Source organism: Bos javanicus, chromosome 1, assembly GCF_032452875.1.
Source record: "Bos javanicus breed banteng chromosome 1, ARS-OSU_banteng_1.0, whole genome shotgun sequence".
Taxonomy (NCBI): domain Eukaryota; kingdom Metazoa; phylum Chordata; class Mammalia; order Artiodactyla; family Bovidae; genus Bos; species Bos javanicus.
Window position 1 is genome coordinate 84,390,708 of NC_083868.1, and position 15,973 is coordinate 84,406,680.

Here is a 15,973-nt window from a genome sequence, read left to right on the forward strand (position 1 = left end):
ATCATGTTTGCTTATGACCCTTTAACATCTGACTATCTTTTCAGTAGACATAACCAAATTGCAAGTAAAGGTAAAAACTATTTTGTGGCAGAACTGAGATGGAAAAGGTATTAAATAAATTTAAGCTGTGTTCCTTAACAAAGTCTTATTTACTTCAAGGCAGAAGCGCGTTCCTTAACTTAGTCTCATTTAAACACCTAGAGAACTAAAGTAGATACATAATAAGTGACAATTTAAGTTTCCTTATGACTATAAATTCTCAATGCTGAACCAAAGTATAAACATTTCAAATGTGTATTTCTTGCCCCACTAACATTTAAAACATTTTCTCCTACAACCTACCAACTACAAAGAACTACCATTTCAAATGAAATTCCTATTTATTAACTTAAAAATTGCTTACTAGTTCAGTTCCATTCTCAGGACTGGTTCTAAAGGAGGAACCGGCTGCAAGATGGGATAAATTGTTAACATGGGATAAACTAGTAAGATAAGATAAGTTTCCTTCTGAAGAGTCTGGTGTTGGTCCTTCAGATACAAGTCTACCATTGATTTCTTGGTATTTTGTACCATTAATTGAACATTCCCGAAACTGCATCTCGTTTTCTGTCAGTGTACCAGTTTTGTCTGTAAACACATACTCCACCTAGAGATAGAAAAGAAAACAAACTTTTCTGTTCAGGGTCTTATATTAGACAAAAAAAAAAAAAAAGCTGCCCTCTGTCTCCTGATGTTGTTTACCTATTAACATTGATATACTCATGTTGAGAGTACAAATAATTAATGATGCAGGGTAACACAAAACATTTAAAATTTATAGACTTTTATAAGTCTGTGGCATCTTTAGAGTTACGTTCATCTATAGAGGGGACTGATAGTTTTTGTTGAATCAACAGCAGAAATAGTTCCTGGTCAGGGAACTATATTCCACATGCCGCAACTGAAAGATCTTATCTTGAATGCCCCCACATGCTAAAACCAAGACCCATCAGCCAAATAAATAAATTCAAATAACACACAAAAACCAGCTGCAATACTTCTGATGGCCACTTCTACAAGTATACTTTAGGTCTTTTTCATAAAGTGCCGTATTTATTGTAGTACTTATTTATTGTATTTACCATATTTATTGTATTTCTTAATAATTTAGCAAGTACTGTTGTCATTAGGTTCCTCCCTTTTCATTTTAAATGTATTACTGACAAAGTTTATGTTATACCCCAATCCCATTTTCCCATAAACCCTGTGGTTTTTAGTAAGTAATTTTACACAGCACAGTGATTTTTGGTAATGGATATGTCACATTACAGCAGAACTGATGAACTAAGATCCTGCAAACCACAGGGCACAGCCAAACAAACACACTGTTCTGATATACTATAATATTAGACATTTAAAATATTATCATAGAAATAAACCAAAAGATAGGTGGAAAGATAAAAGTGCATGACTTCTCCCAGAAACCGTATTATAAAAACACGGAGATGAAAATTCAAAGAGAATTAGGAAATTAGGATAAATGGTCTGACACCCAAATTAATAAATTTCAGAAATAAAATTCCACAAAACAGAAACAGACTTGTTACTAAAGAAATAAGGAAAATTCCTCGAAGTGAAGGACATGTTTCTAGATTAAGAGGACTTGGAGTTCTTTGCCCAAAGGGAGTAAAAAAAGACACCAAGGTGTATCATCATAAAATTTCAGATTCATTGCACAAAGAGAAGATTGTAAACATTAACGTTTCCAGAAACAAAACAACAGATCACATAGAAAAACTGAGACTCAGAATAGGATTGGATTTCTCATAGAAACACTGGAAGCCAGGAAAAAAATGGAGAACTGCTTTTGAAAATATTGAGGAAAAATAATTCCCAACCTAAATTATTAATCAAGTGTAAGAAGGGAATAAAGATATTTTTAGACATGCAAAAACTCAAAATATATCCATCTTATGCATCCTTTCCGAAGAAGTTATTAGAAGATGTGGTCCACCAAAATAAGAGAATAAGCAACAGGTGGGAAGACATGGGAAGCAGAGGGCAGGAAATTTAAAACAGATGGGAGACAAGGGAAGTTCTAGGGTGATGGAAAAGGAAGTCCAGGGTGACAGCTGAGAAGCTGGTCCAGAAAGAAGTCCAAATTGAAGCAGAAAAATGAAAGGCTTCAAAAGAGAAAGCGAGCAACAGAATAAAAAAGAGAAAGGAAATCCTAGATTACCTGCTGTGTTTGCATATGTGAGAGATGGTTCATACACTCATCAGATTTGTTTGTGGTAAATGGAAATTAAGAGAATGAAAAAATAGAACAATTAAGTCTAACAAAACCAAAATACATAGGAAAAATGTAATTATAGTACTACACAGCACACAGAGAGAACTAGGAGTTAATAAACTATAACAAAACAGTTCTAATAATGTCAGTAAGTGAATATTTATTAAATCCCAAATTGTGATTTAACAATATTGGGGAGCTATGGAGAGGCAAAGTGGGTATATGTCTGGAGATGTGTGTAGAAGGAATAGTGTAAGGGTTATATCTTTATATTTCATAGTAAATAATGTCTCAACTTTAAAAATCCAGAAAGAATACCATATAAAAATACAATGCTAAATAATGAAGAACAGTTTAAGATTTCAAAATGGGAAACAAGAAACAAGGTGTGGAGCAAAGAAAGTGGGGCTGTTTTTTAGTATAAGTTTTGTAATATTTAGTTTTATCAGTTTTTGTACATTTATTGTTTTGATAAAAATAACAAATTAGAAAAACAAAAGGATCATTTTTACCTGTCCAAGTTCTTCATTCAGATCAGAAGTATTGACTTGAGCTTTCTCATCTGATTCTTCATGATAGAGATCAAGATCCCAGCCAATAAAAAATGATCCAAGAAATTTTTGCAGTTCCACTGTCACGTACAATGAAATTGGAATGATGAAATTGTAGAGTACCAAAAAAGCAAGGAAGTCTGAAATAAATTTCAGAATCTGTGGGAAAAAAATGATTTTTGGTAAGAAAAAATATGAGAATTTCTTTATCATCACTGAAGAAAATAATCAATTTCACATTTAAATAGACTATTAACTATATTCTGAAACAGAATAGCCTCATGAATTGAAATTCATTTATTGAATTGTCCTTTCAACACATTTATTGCTCTTTAGAATCTTAAAGAGAAAGGAAAAAAGATTAAAACCAAATTACTTAATTTGTTACTTTCTGTGCCTATGCGCAAGCCTGTGCCCAGCTGCTCAGTCAGGTCTGACTCTGCAACACCATGGACTGTAGCCCGCCAAACTCCACTGTCCCTGTAATTTTCTAGACAAGAATGGGTTGCCATTCTTGTCAGTCAGGGGATCTTCCTGACCCAGGGATTGAACCCGCGTATCCTGCATCACAGGCAGAGATTCTTAACCACTGAGCCACTGGGGAAGCCCAGTGAATTACTCTGATAGAAATGAAAATTAATTAATTTACTCTTTAGTTATAATCTATAATATACAGTAAATGGAATGAAAATTTCAATATCTAGTACTGAAGTGGAATGCCAATACAGATAATCTAAATTTTTGTGATCTTCTTTAACCATTCAAATTATGTCATAGGGAATATAATTGCTTATGTCCCAAAATGTAAAAAGCATACCAGTACAAACATGTTGGCTACTCTTCACATGCAATATCCTTTTGATATCCTTCAACAATAATACTTTTAGGGGATGACACTGATAACTCCTATCAGAAGTCACTACAAAGCATTAAAAGATATAAAATTTCCAAAGAATAAAATTTTCTTTATAACAGAGTCAAGAACATCATAAAATACCTTACTACTATTTCTTTGATGTTCTGTTTTTTGGTTATACCAAGGTTCATCCCATTTTTCTTCAGCTTGCCATGTATATTTCAAGATAGTACTGATGATGGCTTCAGAAATAAGGATTATTAGATAAATTATCAAAAATGTATTCATTGACCTGAAATGAAAAAAAGAGAATATAAAATGTATCAATAACATGTTACTATACTCATTTGTTTGGAAATTATTATTGGTATTAAATAAGACACTAAATATATAAGATATTATGATAGCTATCTAAATGACACAATTTATGACCATTCAATTAAATCTATTTACTAGAAATAAAAGAACAGATACATACGATTACAAACATATTTACTATAGTTAAGCTACTGTTCAAAATGCTTATAGTAAATGACAGTTTTGGCCAGTTATTTTACTGTAAATAATTATCAAAAGATTTTCTACATTTTCAGGACCTATCTTACTTTATGTGCAAACATAACTAATATTTGTATAGCACTGATATTTTATAGAACTTCTGTCACAACCACTAACTTGTCTTATGTTAAACAAAAAACAACCTTGTCTAATATTTATAAAAACCTGTGAGGAAGAGATTGCATCCTTTTTAAAGATGGTGACCAAAACTAAAAAATCGTTCTGTAGATTTCCCAAAATCATACAAGTCATGAATTGACTTTAAAATCCCTCTTCTTTTCACTGGGCAAGCTTAATATTTTATCTCTAAAGTCCTTCATCAACATTCTGTTCTTTTCAGCACATGGATTTTATATGGATTTTGTTAGGTGTACACCTAGGTACTTCTTTGGGAGTGGTGACTGCAAATGGTATAATTTAAATTTCAATTTGTCATTGGTGTTTCTTTTTCAGTATCATTATTTAGTGCTGTGACAGTTAATTTTGTGTGTTGATTTGACCAGGCTAACCAGAGAGCTGGTAAAACATTGTTTCTGGATGTGTTTGTGAGGGTGTCTCTGGAAGAGATAGTTAGTTCAATAGACTTAGTAAAGACATACGCCCTCACCAATATAGCAACTAGTCGCTCAGTCATGTCTGACTTTTTGCAAGCCCATAGACTGTAGTCTGCCAGGCTCCTCTGTCCATGTCCATGGAATTCTCCAGGCAAAAATATTGGAGTGGGTAACCATTCCCTTCTCCAGGGTATCTTCCTGACCTAGTGATCGAACATGGGTCTCCTGCACTGCAGGCAGACTCTTTACTGTCTGAGCCACCAGGAAAGCCCCAATATAGGCAGGCATCATCCAATTCATTGAGGGCTCAAATGGAACAACAACAACAATAAGAAAAGGCGAAGGAAGGAGAAATTCTGTCTCTTCTTGATTAGGGACCTCAGAGCTGCTGGTTCTTAGGACTTTGGATTTGGGCTAAATTATGCCACCAAGTTTCCTGGGTCTCTATCTTGCATTTGGCCGACTGAGACTTCACGGGCTCCACAACCACGTGAACCAATTCCTATAATAAATCTCCCCTTATATGTAACTTAGGTATAAACTACTGGCTTAGTTTCTCTAGAGAATCCTAATACAAGTACTATACATTTTCTTCTCAGCACTGCTATAGCTACATTCTACAAAATGTGACTGTTGTATTTGTATTAATTTCTAGGTATTTACAAATTTTTTCTTTGAAATTTCCTATTTGACCCACAGATTACTTAGAAGTGCTTCAGCTGCTCCTTATCTGCCAATACTTGGAACCTTCAGTTTCCATTTTTACCACTTCAATAAGTGCGTCTTGGTATCTCTTTGTAGTTCTACTTTGTATCTCTTGTGACTAATGATATACACTTTTTCATGTGCCTGTTGGCCACATGTATATTCTCCTTTGTGAAGTATCTGTTCATATCTTACCTATTTTTTTCACTGGGCTGTTTTTATTATAAACATATAGGAGTTTTTAATATATCATTATATATTCTGAATACAAGTTCTTTGTAAGATAGATCTTGTGAATATCTTCTCCCAGTTTGTGGCTTATTTGTTCATTTCCTTAATTGTGTAGTCTGATGAGAAGTTTTTAACTTTGAGGAAGTCCAGTTTATCAATTTTTCCTTTTATTTATGCTATTTGTGTCCTAAAAAATACTTAGTTATCTCCAGGTTGTGAAGATATCTTACAAAGTTTTCTTCTAAAAGTTTCATAGTTTTAGCTTTTATGTTTAGATCTATGATCCATCCTAAAAATTTTTTTGGTGTACAGTGTAAGGCAGGAGTTGAAGTTTATTATTTTTTTTCCCATTTGAATATCCAATTGTTGTTACATCATTTGTTGAAAAGACTTTTTCCTCACTGAATTCACTTAATGCTTTAGTTGAAAATCACTATTTCTCAACTCTCTATATTTTAACCTACTGAACTATCTTTTCATGCTAAAATCATACAAAACTTACTGTAGCTTTATACTGTCTTGAAATGAGGCAATGCAAATCTTTTTAAGTTTTCTCTCTTCTACCACTTCTTTTCCCTTTGATCCCTCGATCTAGGTATGCTGCTGCTGCTAAGTCACTTCAGTTGTGTCCGATCTGGGTATAGATTTACCTATTTTAATATTTGCAAAGAAGCAACTTTTGGCTCTTAATTTTGTCTATTGCTTGTTTTTTATTCTGTTGTTTAAAGCCTACATTTTAAATATTTCTTCTCTTTATTCTCAGATTGGGTTTAATTGCTTCTTTTTATCCAGTCATTTGGGTAGAATTTATATGCCTGTTTTGGAGTTCATTCCCTTAAAATGATTTTTCCCTTTTTAGCTGCTCCTTCAGCTTTGAACTTTGTCCTCTAACGTCTACACACGATAAAGCTCAGGCTCTCTCATAGCCTGTGCAGCAGCACAGTAAGTAAAAAGGGCCCTCAGGTAAAAAGCTGCACTCCCCCTTGCTGCTGCTGTCATTTTTCAGGAGTAGACTCCTTGCCAGTTTCTGTTTTTGATCACTTTCCAATGCTTTCAAATACTTGTTTATTAATATTCTGTCCAGATTTTATAATTCTTTTCTGTAGGAGGTTTAGTCCGCTCAAGTGGTTCCATTATTATTCAACAGTTTTTATTTTAAAATCATTATTTTAGCATCTACAATATGCCAAATATTGTGCAAAATGCTACATGTATACATAAATGTTAGAAAGCATCCATTCCTCTTTGACATTGATCTTAATATTTGGAGGGGTGGTTTCCTGGTGGTCCTCAGTAGTTAGGACTCTGAGCTTTCAGTGTTGTGAGCCCAGGTTCGATCCCTGGTTGGAGAACTAATATTCCACATGCTGTATGGCATGGCCAAAATATATACATATACCTATTGCATCTCCTCAAAATATATACATATATATATATATTTGCAGGCAAGGGACACAAAAGCAAAAAGGGACTATATCAAACTAAAAAGCTTTTGCACAGTGAAGGAAACTATCAATAAAACAAAAAAGCAGCCCACCCAATGAGAGAAAACTCTACAAATAATATATCTGACAAGAGGTTAATATCCAAAATATATAAAAATTCACACAACCTAACATCAGAAAAACAATCAGATTAAAAAACTGGCAAAAGATCTAATTGGACATTTTCCCAAATGATCAGGGAAATGCAAATCAAAACCACGAGATACACCTCATATCTGTCCGAATGACTATCATCAAAAATACAATGAATGACAAGTACTGGTAAGGATGTGGAAAAAAGGGAACTCTAATACACCAATTAGAAAACAGTGAGAGACTTAATTTTGGGGGGCTCCAAAATCACTGAAGATGGTGGCTGCAGCCATGAAATTAAAAGACACTTGCTCCTTGGAAGAAAAGCTATGACCAACCTAGACAGCATGTTAAAAAGCAGACATTACTTTGCCAACAAAGGTCCGTCTAGTCAAAGCTATGGTTTCCAGCAGTCATGTATGGATGTGAGAGTTGGACTATAAAAAAAGCTGAGTGCCAAAGAATTGATGCTTTTGAACTGTGGTGTTGGAGAAGACTCTTGAGAGTCCCCTGGACTGCAAGGAGATCCAACCAGTCCATCGTAAAGGAAATCAGTCCAGAATATACATTGGAAGGACTGATGCGGAAACTCCAATACTTTGGCCACCTGATAAGAACTGACTCACTGGAAAAGACCCTGATGCTGGGAAAGACTGAAGACAGGAGGAGAAGGGGATGATGGAGGATGAGATGGTTGGATGGCATCACTGATTTGATGGACATGAATTTGAGTAAGCTCCGGGAGCTGGTGATGGACAGGGAAGCCTGGCGTGCTGCAGTCCATGGGGTTGCAAAGAGTCGGACACGACTGAGCAACTGAACTGAACTGAATACACTAATGGTGAGACTGTAAATTGGTGCAGCCACTATGGAAAACAATATGGAGCTTCCTCAAAAAAGGTAAAAATAGAACTGCCATATGGTCCAGCAACTTCACTTTTGTGTATTTACTCAAAGAAAACAAAAGCACTAGTTTGAAAAGATATACGCACCCAATGTTCACTGTAGCATTATCTACAATAGCCAAGATATGGAAGCAACCTCAGTGTCCACCAATAGATGAATGGATAAAAAAGATGTGGTATATATACACACAGTGGAATATTACTCAGCCATAAAAAAATGAAATATTGCCATCAGTGACATGGATGAATCTAAAGTGCATTATACTAAGTCAGACAGAGAAAGACAAATATCATATGATCTTACTTATATGTGGAATCTAAAAAAACAAAATGAAAACAGACTCATAGATATAAATAGGTGGTTGGCCTGACAGGATTGGGGGAATGGGTAAAATTGGTGAAAGGGATTAAGAAGTACAAACCTTTGGTTATAAAATAAATGATATGAGGATGTAATATCTGTATAAGGGATATGGTCAATAATATTGCAATAACTTTGTATGGGGACAGACGATTACTAGTCTCATTGTATCATTTCATAATTGATACAAATGTCAAATCACCACATACTACACCTGAAACTAATATTATTCATCAACTGTATGTCAATAAATCAGAATTGAATAAAAATGAGAAACTCTCCCTATCCTCAAGGATACCATCTTTTGTTGACTTGAAACATATATTTATACCACGTATTTTATACATATATAATATCCATATCAACAGTCCTATTTATGTGTAAATAAAATAGTTTTCTTACTTTTCTACTGCAGATCGTTTTTGCGATTTGCTCTTGTAATTTAATGCCATCTTAGTTTCCATTCCAGTATATACAGCAACACCTGAAAAACAAAACAGACTTAAACTAATCCTCCACCATGTTTCACAAAAGGAATGTACTCACTAGCATGAAAGCAACTTAAAAAATGTATCAACTGACAGTTGTTAGAATTCGGCTTTCAAGTCCTGGAGGTTTTTGGGAAACTCCAGTCATTCAGCCTGCTGATTGAGAAAGCCATATAGATTCTGTTCCTGAATGATAACTGAGACATTTGAATGAAAGCGGTATTACTTGAGTTGGAACTGATGGGGCAAAGAATTTGGAAAGATAAAGATAGCAGAGAATACCATTACAGATACAGCAAATAGTGCACTAACTATAAGGCAAAGACAGAAATGGAAAAGCACTTTCTATTAGGTTCCAACAATGGATTGGGGTCAGTTTGAAAGGCCTTGAATGCCAGGATCTGGAGTCTAGACATAATCTCATAAGCAATGGAAAGATAATATGGTCATCTGTCACAGTAAATGAAGTAAATACAAGGAAACTGCTATTCTAAAAACATGTGCCTATGAGAAAGACTCTGAGATGAGAGAGAACGACAGTAATAATGGGACTAAAACTGGGAAGAGCAGTCTTGAAATTAGGTAAGAGCAGTCTCATTAAAAAAAAAAAACAACAAAAAAAACTTTGGAGTTAGAGCTTTGTTTGAATGCTAGCTCTGCCACTTAGTTCTGTAACCTTGAGCAAGTTATTTAATCTTTCCGAGTCTCAATTTCTCCATCTTTAAATGGGAAAAAATAACCTCATTAAAACTGTTGCAAGGTTGTGTGACAAATTAGCAAAATACCTAGAAACAGAAAGACGATCAATAGATGTTTATGCCTATTCCTAAGCAGTATGATGTGAGGAACAATATTCATCATGCTCTCTTCCTAAAGATCTGTGCTGGAATTTTCACTATTAGAATTATTCCTTAAAGGCAGAGATTACAACTCAAATGATAAAGGGCACCAAAACTATAGAAATGTGAGAAATCAGACAGAATGGTACAACACAGAGAGGCGGTGCTTAGGAAAACAGCAGCAAATTCATCTAAAGGAATACACATATTTATGTGTAAATAAATTTAAATTCATCTAAATTTCCTAAAGTTTAAGACCGTGAAAGGTATTACTGCTAGAGAGGTGTTAAAATACAGCATTATATGAGAGAGCCTAAAAGTCCTGGAGGTTTCTTTGGACTTTTTAAACCATAAAACTTTACTATGGTTTCCTTTTTTAAATTGTGGCAGAATACACGTAACGTACAATTTACCATTTTAATTCAGAGGTACTTAGTTACATTCACAATGTTGTGCAACCATCCTCACTAAGAATATTTAACGCCCCCCTCCTCCCAAAAAAATCCCTGAACCCATTAGGCAATCATTTCCCATTCCCCTACCCAGCTCCTGGGAACCACTAATCTAGTTTCTATTTCTATGAATTTACTTATTTTGGGCTTTTAATATAAATGGAATCATACAACATGTGGCCTTTTCTGTTTGATTTCACTCAGTATAATGTTTTCAAAGTTTATGTTGCAGCATTTATCAGTACTGCATTTCATATAGGGGAATAATATTCCATTAGTTGGATAGCCTACATTTTGTTTATCCACTCATTAGTCGATAGACATTTGGGCAGTTCCTACCCCTTCAGCTATTGTAAACAGTGCTGCTATGAACATTCTCATACAAGCCTTTGAGCACCTGTCTTCAGTTCTTTAAGGTATATATCTAGAAGTAGAATTGCCAGGTGATATGTTTATAATTCTATGTTTAACTTATTGAGGAACTGCCAAACTATTTTCCACAGCAGCTGGAACATTCTACTCCTACCAGCAATGTATGAGAGTTCCAATCTCTCCATATTTTGGTCACACTCATTACTCTCCTTTTTAAAAAATTATGGATTTCTTTATCAGAGAGCCTAACACTGAGAGATAAGATATAGTACAGTTAAAAGAAAACAAAAGAATGAGAAAGAAGAGCTCAAAAGCTAATGGCCATTCCTTAAAGGTGAGGAGCTAGTTGACAGCTAAAGGTTATCATTAACTTCACAATTTACCTAGAGTTGACTCAGAGCATAGTGAATTGAGATCTCCAATGCAAGAACACTATTTATCCTTTTAATCCAGTCAGTGTATGTAAAAACAGCATCTGATACACAGTCACAGATCATTAAGAATTTACTGAAGGAATAAATGAGCTAGCAGTTTTAACAATCCAATCTAACTATAATGGAATAATACAAGTGGTTTATTGTACCATGGTGCCAGATTATATAGTTCTCAACACCATTAATACAAATGCCAGAATTATCTTCTTAGCACGAAGTATTCACAAAGAAAATATAACAGCAAGGTTCCAATCTATTATTCAAAAGTCAGAATTAAGAAAAAATATAACACAAAATTATATTAACACAATCTCTGAAAGAAAATTATCACAGACAAATTATCTAACCAATATAACACAAATGCTGTGCTTTCAAAAATACTTCATATAAAGCATCAAAACAAATCTATTATTAAAATTTTTCAATATATACAAACCAAAAATTTCTTTTGTGTTTTTTAATCTGGCTCCACGAAGCAAGAGACTCTCTGGCCCCAGAGGTCTAGGGGGAAAAATAACCAAAAGCATTAAATTTATTAAAAATTCAAGTAAAATTTAAATGGCAGCTTTAGCAGACAGAAGGGACTCAAAGCTATACTTACAACAATGCTTTCTCATAAAACCAAAATCTCAGCTAGTATAAAGCTGTCTAGGTCAATCATGATGTTAGTTACTGTAACAACAAATATCTGCTTTAGCATTTCAGTCATTTTAAGGTCAATGACTCAGAAATAAGATTATGCCTGTAGATACCATCAGAAAGCCACTACTTTTAGAAGTTTAGACATAAAACAAAATTAAGTGATGTTAAGTGGTAACTTAAAAATGTTTTACAGAAGATGAAATTTTAAAATTTTGACCAAAATCAATAACAGTTTTCAAAGGGAAAATACAGAATTAAAATGCAATGTAAACAGGTTGCGTGAAGAAAAAAAGCAATGTAAACATAAATTGTATTATGATTTGTGTATTACTGCATGTTTTCTGCACAATTAAAATTATACTAGGTTACAAATGATAGCATAGTAAGTGAGTTAGTAGTTTTTTTAGGCAAGATGAACACTGCAACTTGACTACTTGCATTGCATACTTCTTGAAGCATGGGGTTCTTCTTGCTGTATGAATTTCTCTCCATAATGGAGATATAAAACGAGAAGAAATAACTAGAAAGGAAAATTGTATTTTCTTAGTGATAGCAAATGATAACTGTTATGGATGGACTAAAAAGCTTTAATTTTGTTGATATTCCGTATCATAAGGCTTTTCTGAAATATACATACAAGGTTATCTGAATTAAACAGAATCTGAACCAATTCTGAAGAGGTCTATAAACCCAAACACTAAAAAAAAATCCAATGAATATAGGGGTCAGGTGTTTGGCTATGTATAACAAGTATGGTTTTATTAGATCATATATTTGGAACACAATGAATGGATATTCCAAAATCAATTATTCAGGAGACTTATTACAGTTCTTTTTCATTTGGTTCCAACAATGAATAGAAAAACTCTGAGCTCAAGTTGGCATATAAAATTAGGATATAATGGTAGAAAGCCTCAAATTAAAAAATTCATTAGTTCACTCTGGTTGCTTCAGCAAAGAACAAGGCTCCCTTAAAAAACAAACAAAAAAAACAAAACATTCTCCTTGCTAACATAATTGCTCTTTTCCTTTACCAGCCACAATATCTTAATGCGAGTCATACTATGTATCCACACAAGCATTCCATTATGTCACTATAGAAATCAAAATAAAACCCAGTCACTGTTGTTCAGCAGGGGTCCCTAAATTTACAAAGACCTTGTCACAGAGTTCACTGAACGTGCCCCTATGTTAACTTATATTAAAAATGTGAATTCATCCTAATACATATTTTTGGTGGCTTGTCTTGAGGATTTTATTAAAACAAATTCTCAGTTCTTTATATTAGTATCTTATTTTATGCAGCCAGTATAAACTGAACATCTCCAGAAAATAGGTGGAATGCTAATGAGACGTTCAAGGGTTGATTCCAAGATTTATTCTAAATTCAGCTTTGTGGTCATGCGTAACAATGTAATCTCACCCTATCATAAAATCTTTGAAATGACAAGAAGTTTTTCATGTAGGTACCAGAAATTAACCTGAATATTGAGGGAAAACAAACCAAAACAACCAAGCAACCAAACAGAAGAGTAAAGAAGTTCTAGACTGCCCAGTACTCTAGTTTGTGAGGAATGATTTTGAAGTGAAGACCTAATTTTCCTAAACGGGGAGGAAACAATTCCCTCCCTGAAACAATTTTCACTTAAAAGTGATTGGATAATGCAAATTTATTCTTACCTTACAATTTCTTCCATTTGTTGAGTTATTGTCATTCGTCCCATGAATCTATCAAAGAATTCATCATGTTACAAAAAAATGAATATTACATTTATGACATCAATAGGTGGAAAATTTCAAGAAAGTTTTGGTACTATTCTTATACATGAAACAAAACCAGTCTTTTGCATGTATGAATGATCCAATATTCATACTAGAAATTACAAAGGTAAATCAGTCACTAAGCTTTAAAAAATTAGTATTGTTAGATTCTCAGGGAGTGATCAGTGGTGCTGTTTTCCCTCTCATGCTCTTCTGCTTCATCCCATTCCATCTGTGGAGAAGCAGTGTAAAGCCTTCCCCCACCATGCAGTGTGCTCCCTGCCATCCCCTGCATGATTTTCCTGGGCTTTGCAGATGATGTACAAATATGTGCTGGTGCCATAAGCTGTTGTTGCTGCCCACAGCTGTCTCACTAGCTCTCATGATTTATTTCACCCACTTTTGCCATCAAAATTGTAGCAGGAATTAACGGCCTAGAGGCTGGCCAGTTGCTAGTCATTTCTGCTTCCATCATTGTCTTCAACCTCCTAGTGGAGCTGGAAGGCGATTACTGGGACGATTATGTCTTTTCCTTTAACTTTATGCCTTTTTTTCCTACCGTCATGGGGCTGCTCTACCATAACGAGTAGCAGAGAGCCTCTGGCTAGTGACAGTGCACCAGAATGAGAATGACGACAGTGCCTCCATGGAGTGTGACAACATGACCCTCATCCACTTGCTACTTAAAGTCTTTGGGCCCATGAGTGAGAGAAACCTCACCCTGCTTCTGCTGCTGCTACAGGTCATGGGTGATGCTGTCACCTTCTCCATTCTGACCAGCTGTCCAACTCCTTCGTGTCAGAGTCCCCTGATCCACTGAGCTTTGATTCACAGCCTCCAGGGTTTCTAACTCTGGCTTGACCCCTTCTGGACCAGGACTGCTTCCCAGCCCAGGCCTCTCCTATCCTTCATTCTCCAACAGATTGTGACCTCAGTATCTCGTTACCCTTGTGACTACTGACATTCTGGGCCTTTCTTGCCCTCTAAAAACTACTGCTTGGACTCTGCCTATGGCTTCCTTGAATTTGCCACTCTCCTTCTCCATTCTGTTTTGCAGCCTCCTAAGGCAGAATACTGTAATTTTTATGCAATTATCCACAACTCTGACACTCAAAGAGTATGTTGGGCCTGGGAATAGAACCCTGGTTGGGGATAGGCATACAAGTTCAAAGATGACTTGACATTTGGCTATAAATCATGTATTCTGATTAAGAGCAGACCTGGGGGTCAGGTGCTCCCAGTGGTGACAATAAAATGTTGTATTTCTTATTTTTCTTATTTTAAAAAGCTTTTTTAAACTTTTTCCCCATTTTTCAAATAAGGCAAAACCACTCAAAGCATTACACATCTGATCTCATTATTAATCTTATGCTTTCTTAATGCTGCATCATTTTCTAGTTTTCAACAATCTTTTTATAATTCATCCTTTTCTGAGACTTAGAAATAACAGCAATATAGAACTCAAAGCACTGAATTCTTCACAGTTAAATCTATCTTATAATTTAAATGCACAGAACTTCCAATTTTTATAGTTAAGTGGAAAATTCCACATTGTTTTTGTTTTTGATGAAAATGTAACGTTTTTATACCACACAGAGAAAATTCCATTATAAATATATGGATCCAGAACAAAGATATGTAAGAGATCTGAAAAAGCCAATGACTAATGATTACATCTTAAGCTAACAAATGCAGAGAATGACAAAAAGCTGAGGTCAATTTTTACAATGTGGTTGTGATTTTTACTCTTACCCGTTTTTGAGTAAAAATGAGTAGTTTTCTCATGGAAGTTTTTAATAATGAAAGTTGTTTCCATTTCATAGATGGCAATAATTAGCATATAGCTCACTGAAAGATGACTTACAGTGTTAAAATGAGTTAGTTCCTAACAAACACAAAGACATGGCCCTTCATGGAGCACACATATACATGTGCCTGAGTGCATATATATACACACACACCATTAGATTATTTTCTTCTAAGGAAATAACTTTATTTCCCTCATAACTACTATTATTGTTATAATGTTTACTGCTATTGTTATAAAGCCAGTTCATACCAAAGTAGAAGATAATAAGGAGAAACATGTGAATAAAAGCACAGCTTTTAATACTTCAGCTTAGAATTCTGCCAAATTCTGCTTTTAGCTTTGCCCGCATTTAATTGATTTCCCGCCTTGCTCCCCCAAATGATGTTTTCAAACAGCTATTTCATTGCATGTTTATGACTGTAAAAAATGAGATCTGTAAACAGACTTAAGAAGAATATGGTGACTATCACATCATACCTGTACAAGTCCGCTTCTGGTTGCTGACATTCTACCACAGCTATAAGAGTGTCCAAATTGGCAACTGTTTGTAATACTGCTGTTTCTGGAACTGCCACATGTGTCTGAAAAAAAGAAAAGTTAAAGCC

The 15,973-nt window shown here is 34.7% G+C and overlaps 1 protein-coding gene across 5 annotated transcripts in view; it reads right to left on the reverse strand.

The window, feature by feature from the left end:
* The window catches only part of ATP11B (ATPase phospholipid transporting 11B (putative)), a 123,583-nt gene that overhangs the window by 68,894 nt on the left and 38,716 nt on the right, over positions 1 to 15,973 (reverse strand). For all 5 annotated transcript variants that reach the window (XM_061414871.1, XM_061414907.1, XM_061414881.1 and 2 more), the window contains 7 exons: positions 15,846 to 15,949; positions 13,478 to 13,525; positions 11,592 to 11,656; positions 8,973 to 9,054; positions 3,821 to 3,971; positions 2,785 to 2,982; positions 404 to 646 (listed from right to left, as the gene is read on the reverse strand). In XM_061414871.1, the coding sequence (XP_061270855.1) occupies positions 404 to 646; positions 2,785 to 2,982; positions 3,821 to 3,971; positions 8,973 to 9,054; positions 11,592 to 11,656; positions 13,478 to 13,525; positions 15,846 to 15,949 (891 nt within the window). The remainder of the gene's footprint in view (positions 1 to 403; positions 647 to 2,784; positions 2,983 to 3,820; positions 3,972 to 8,972; positions 9,055 to 11,591; positions 11,657 to 13,477; positions 13,526 to 15,845; positions 15,950 to 15,973) is intronic.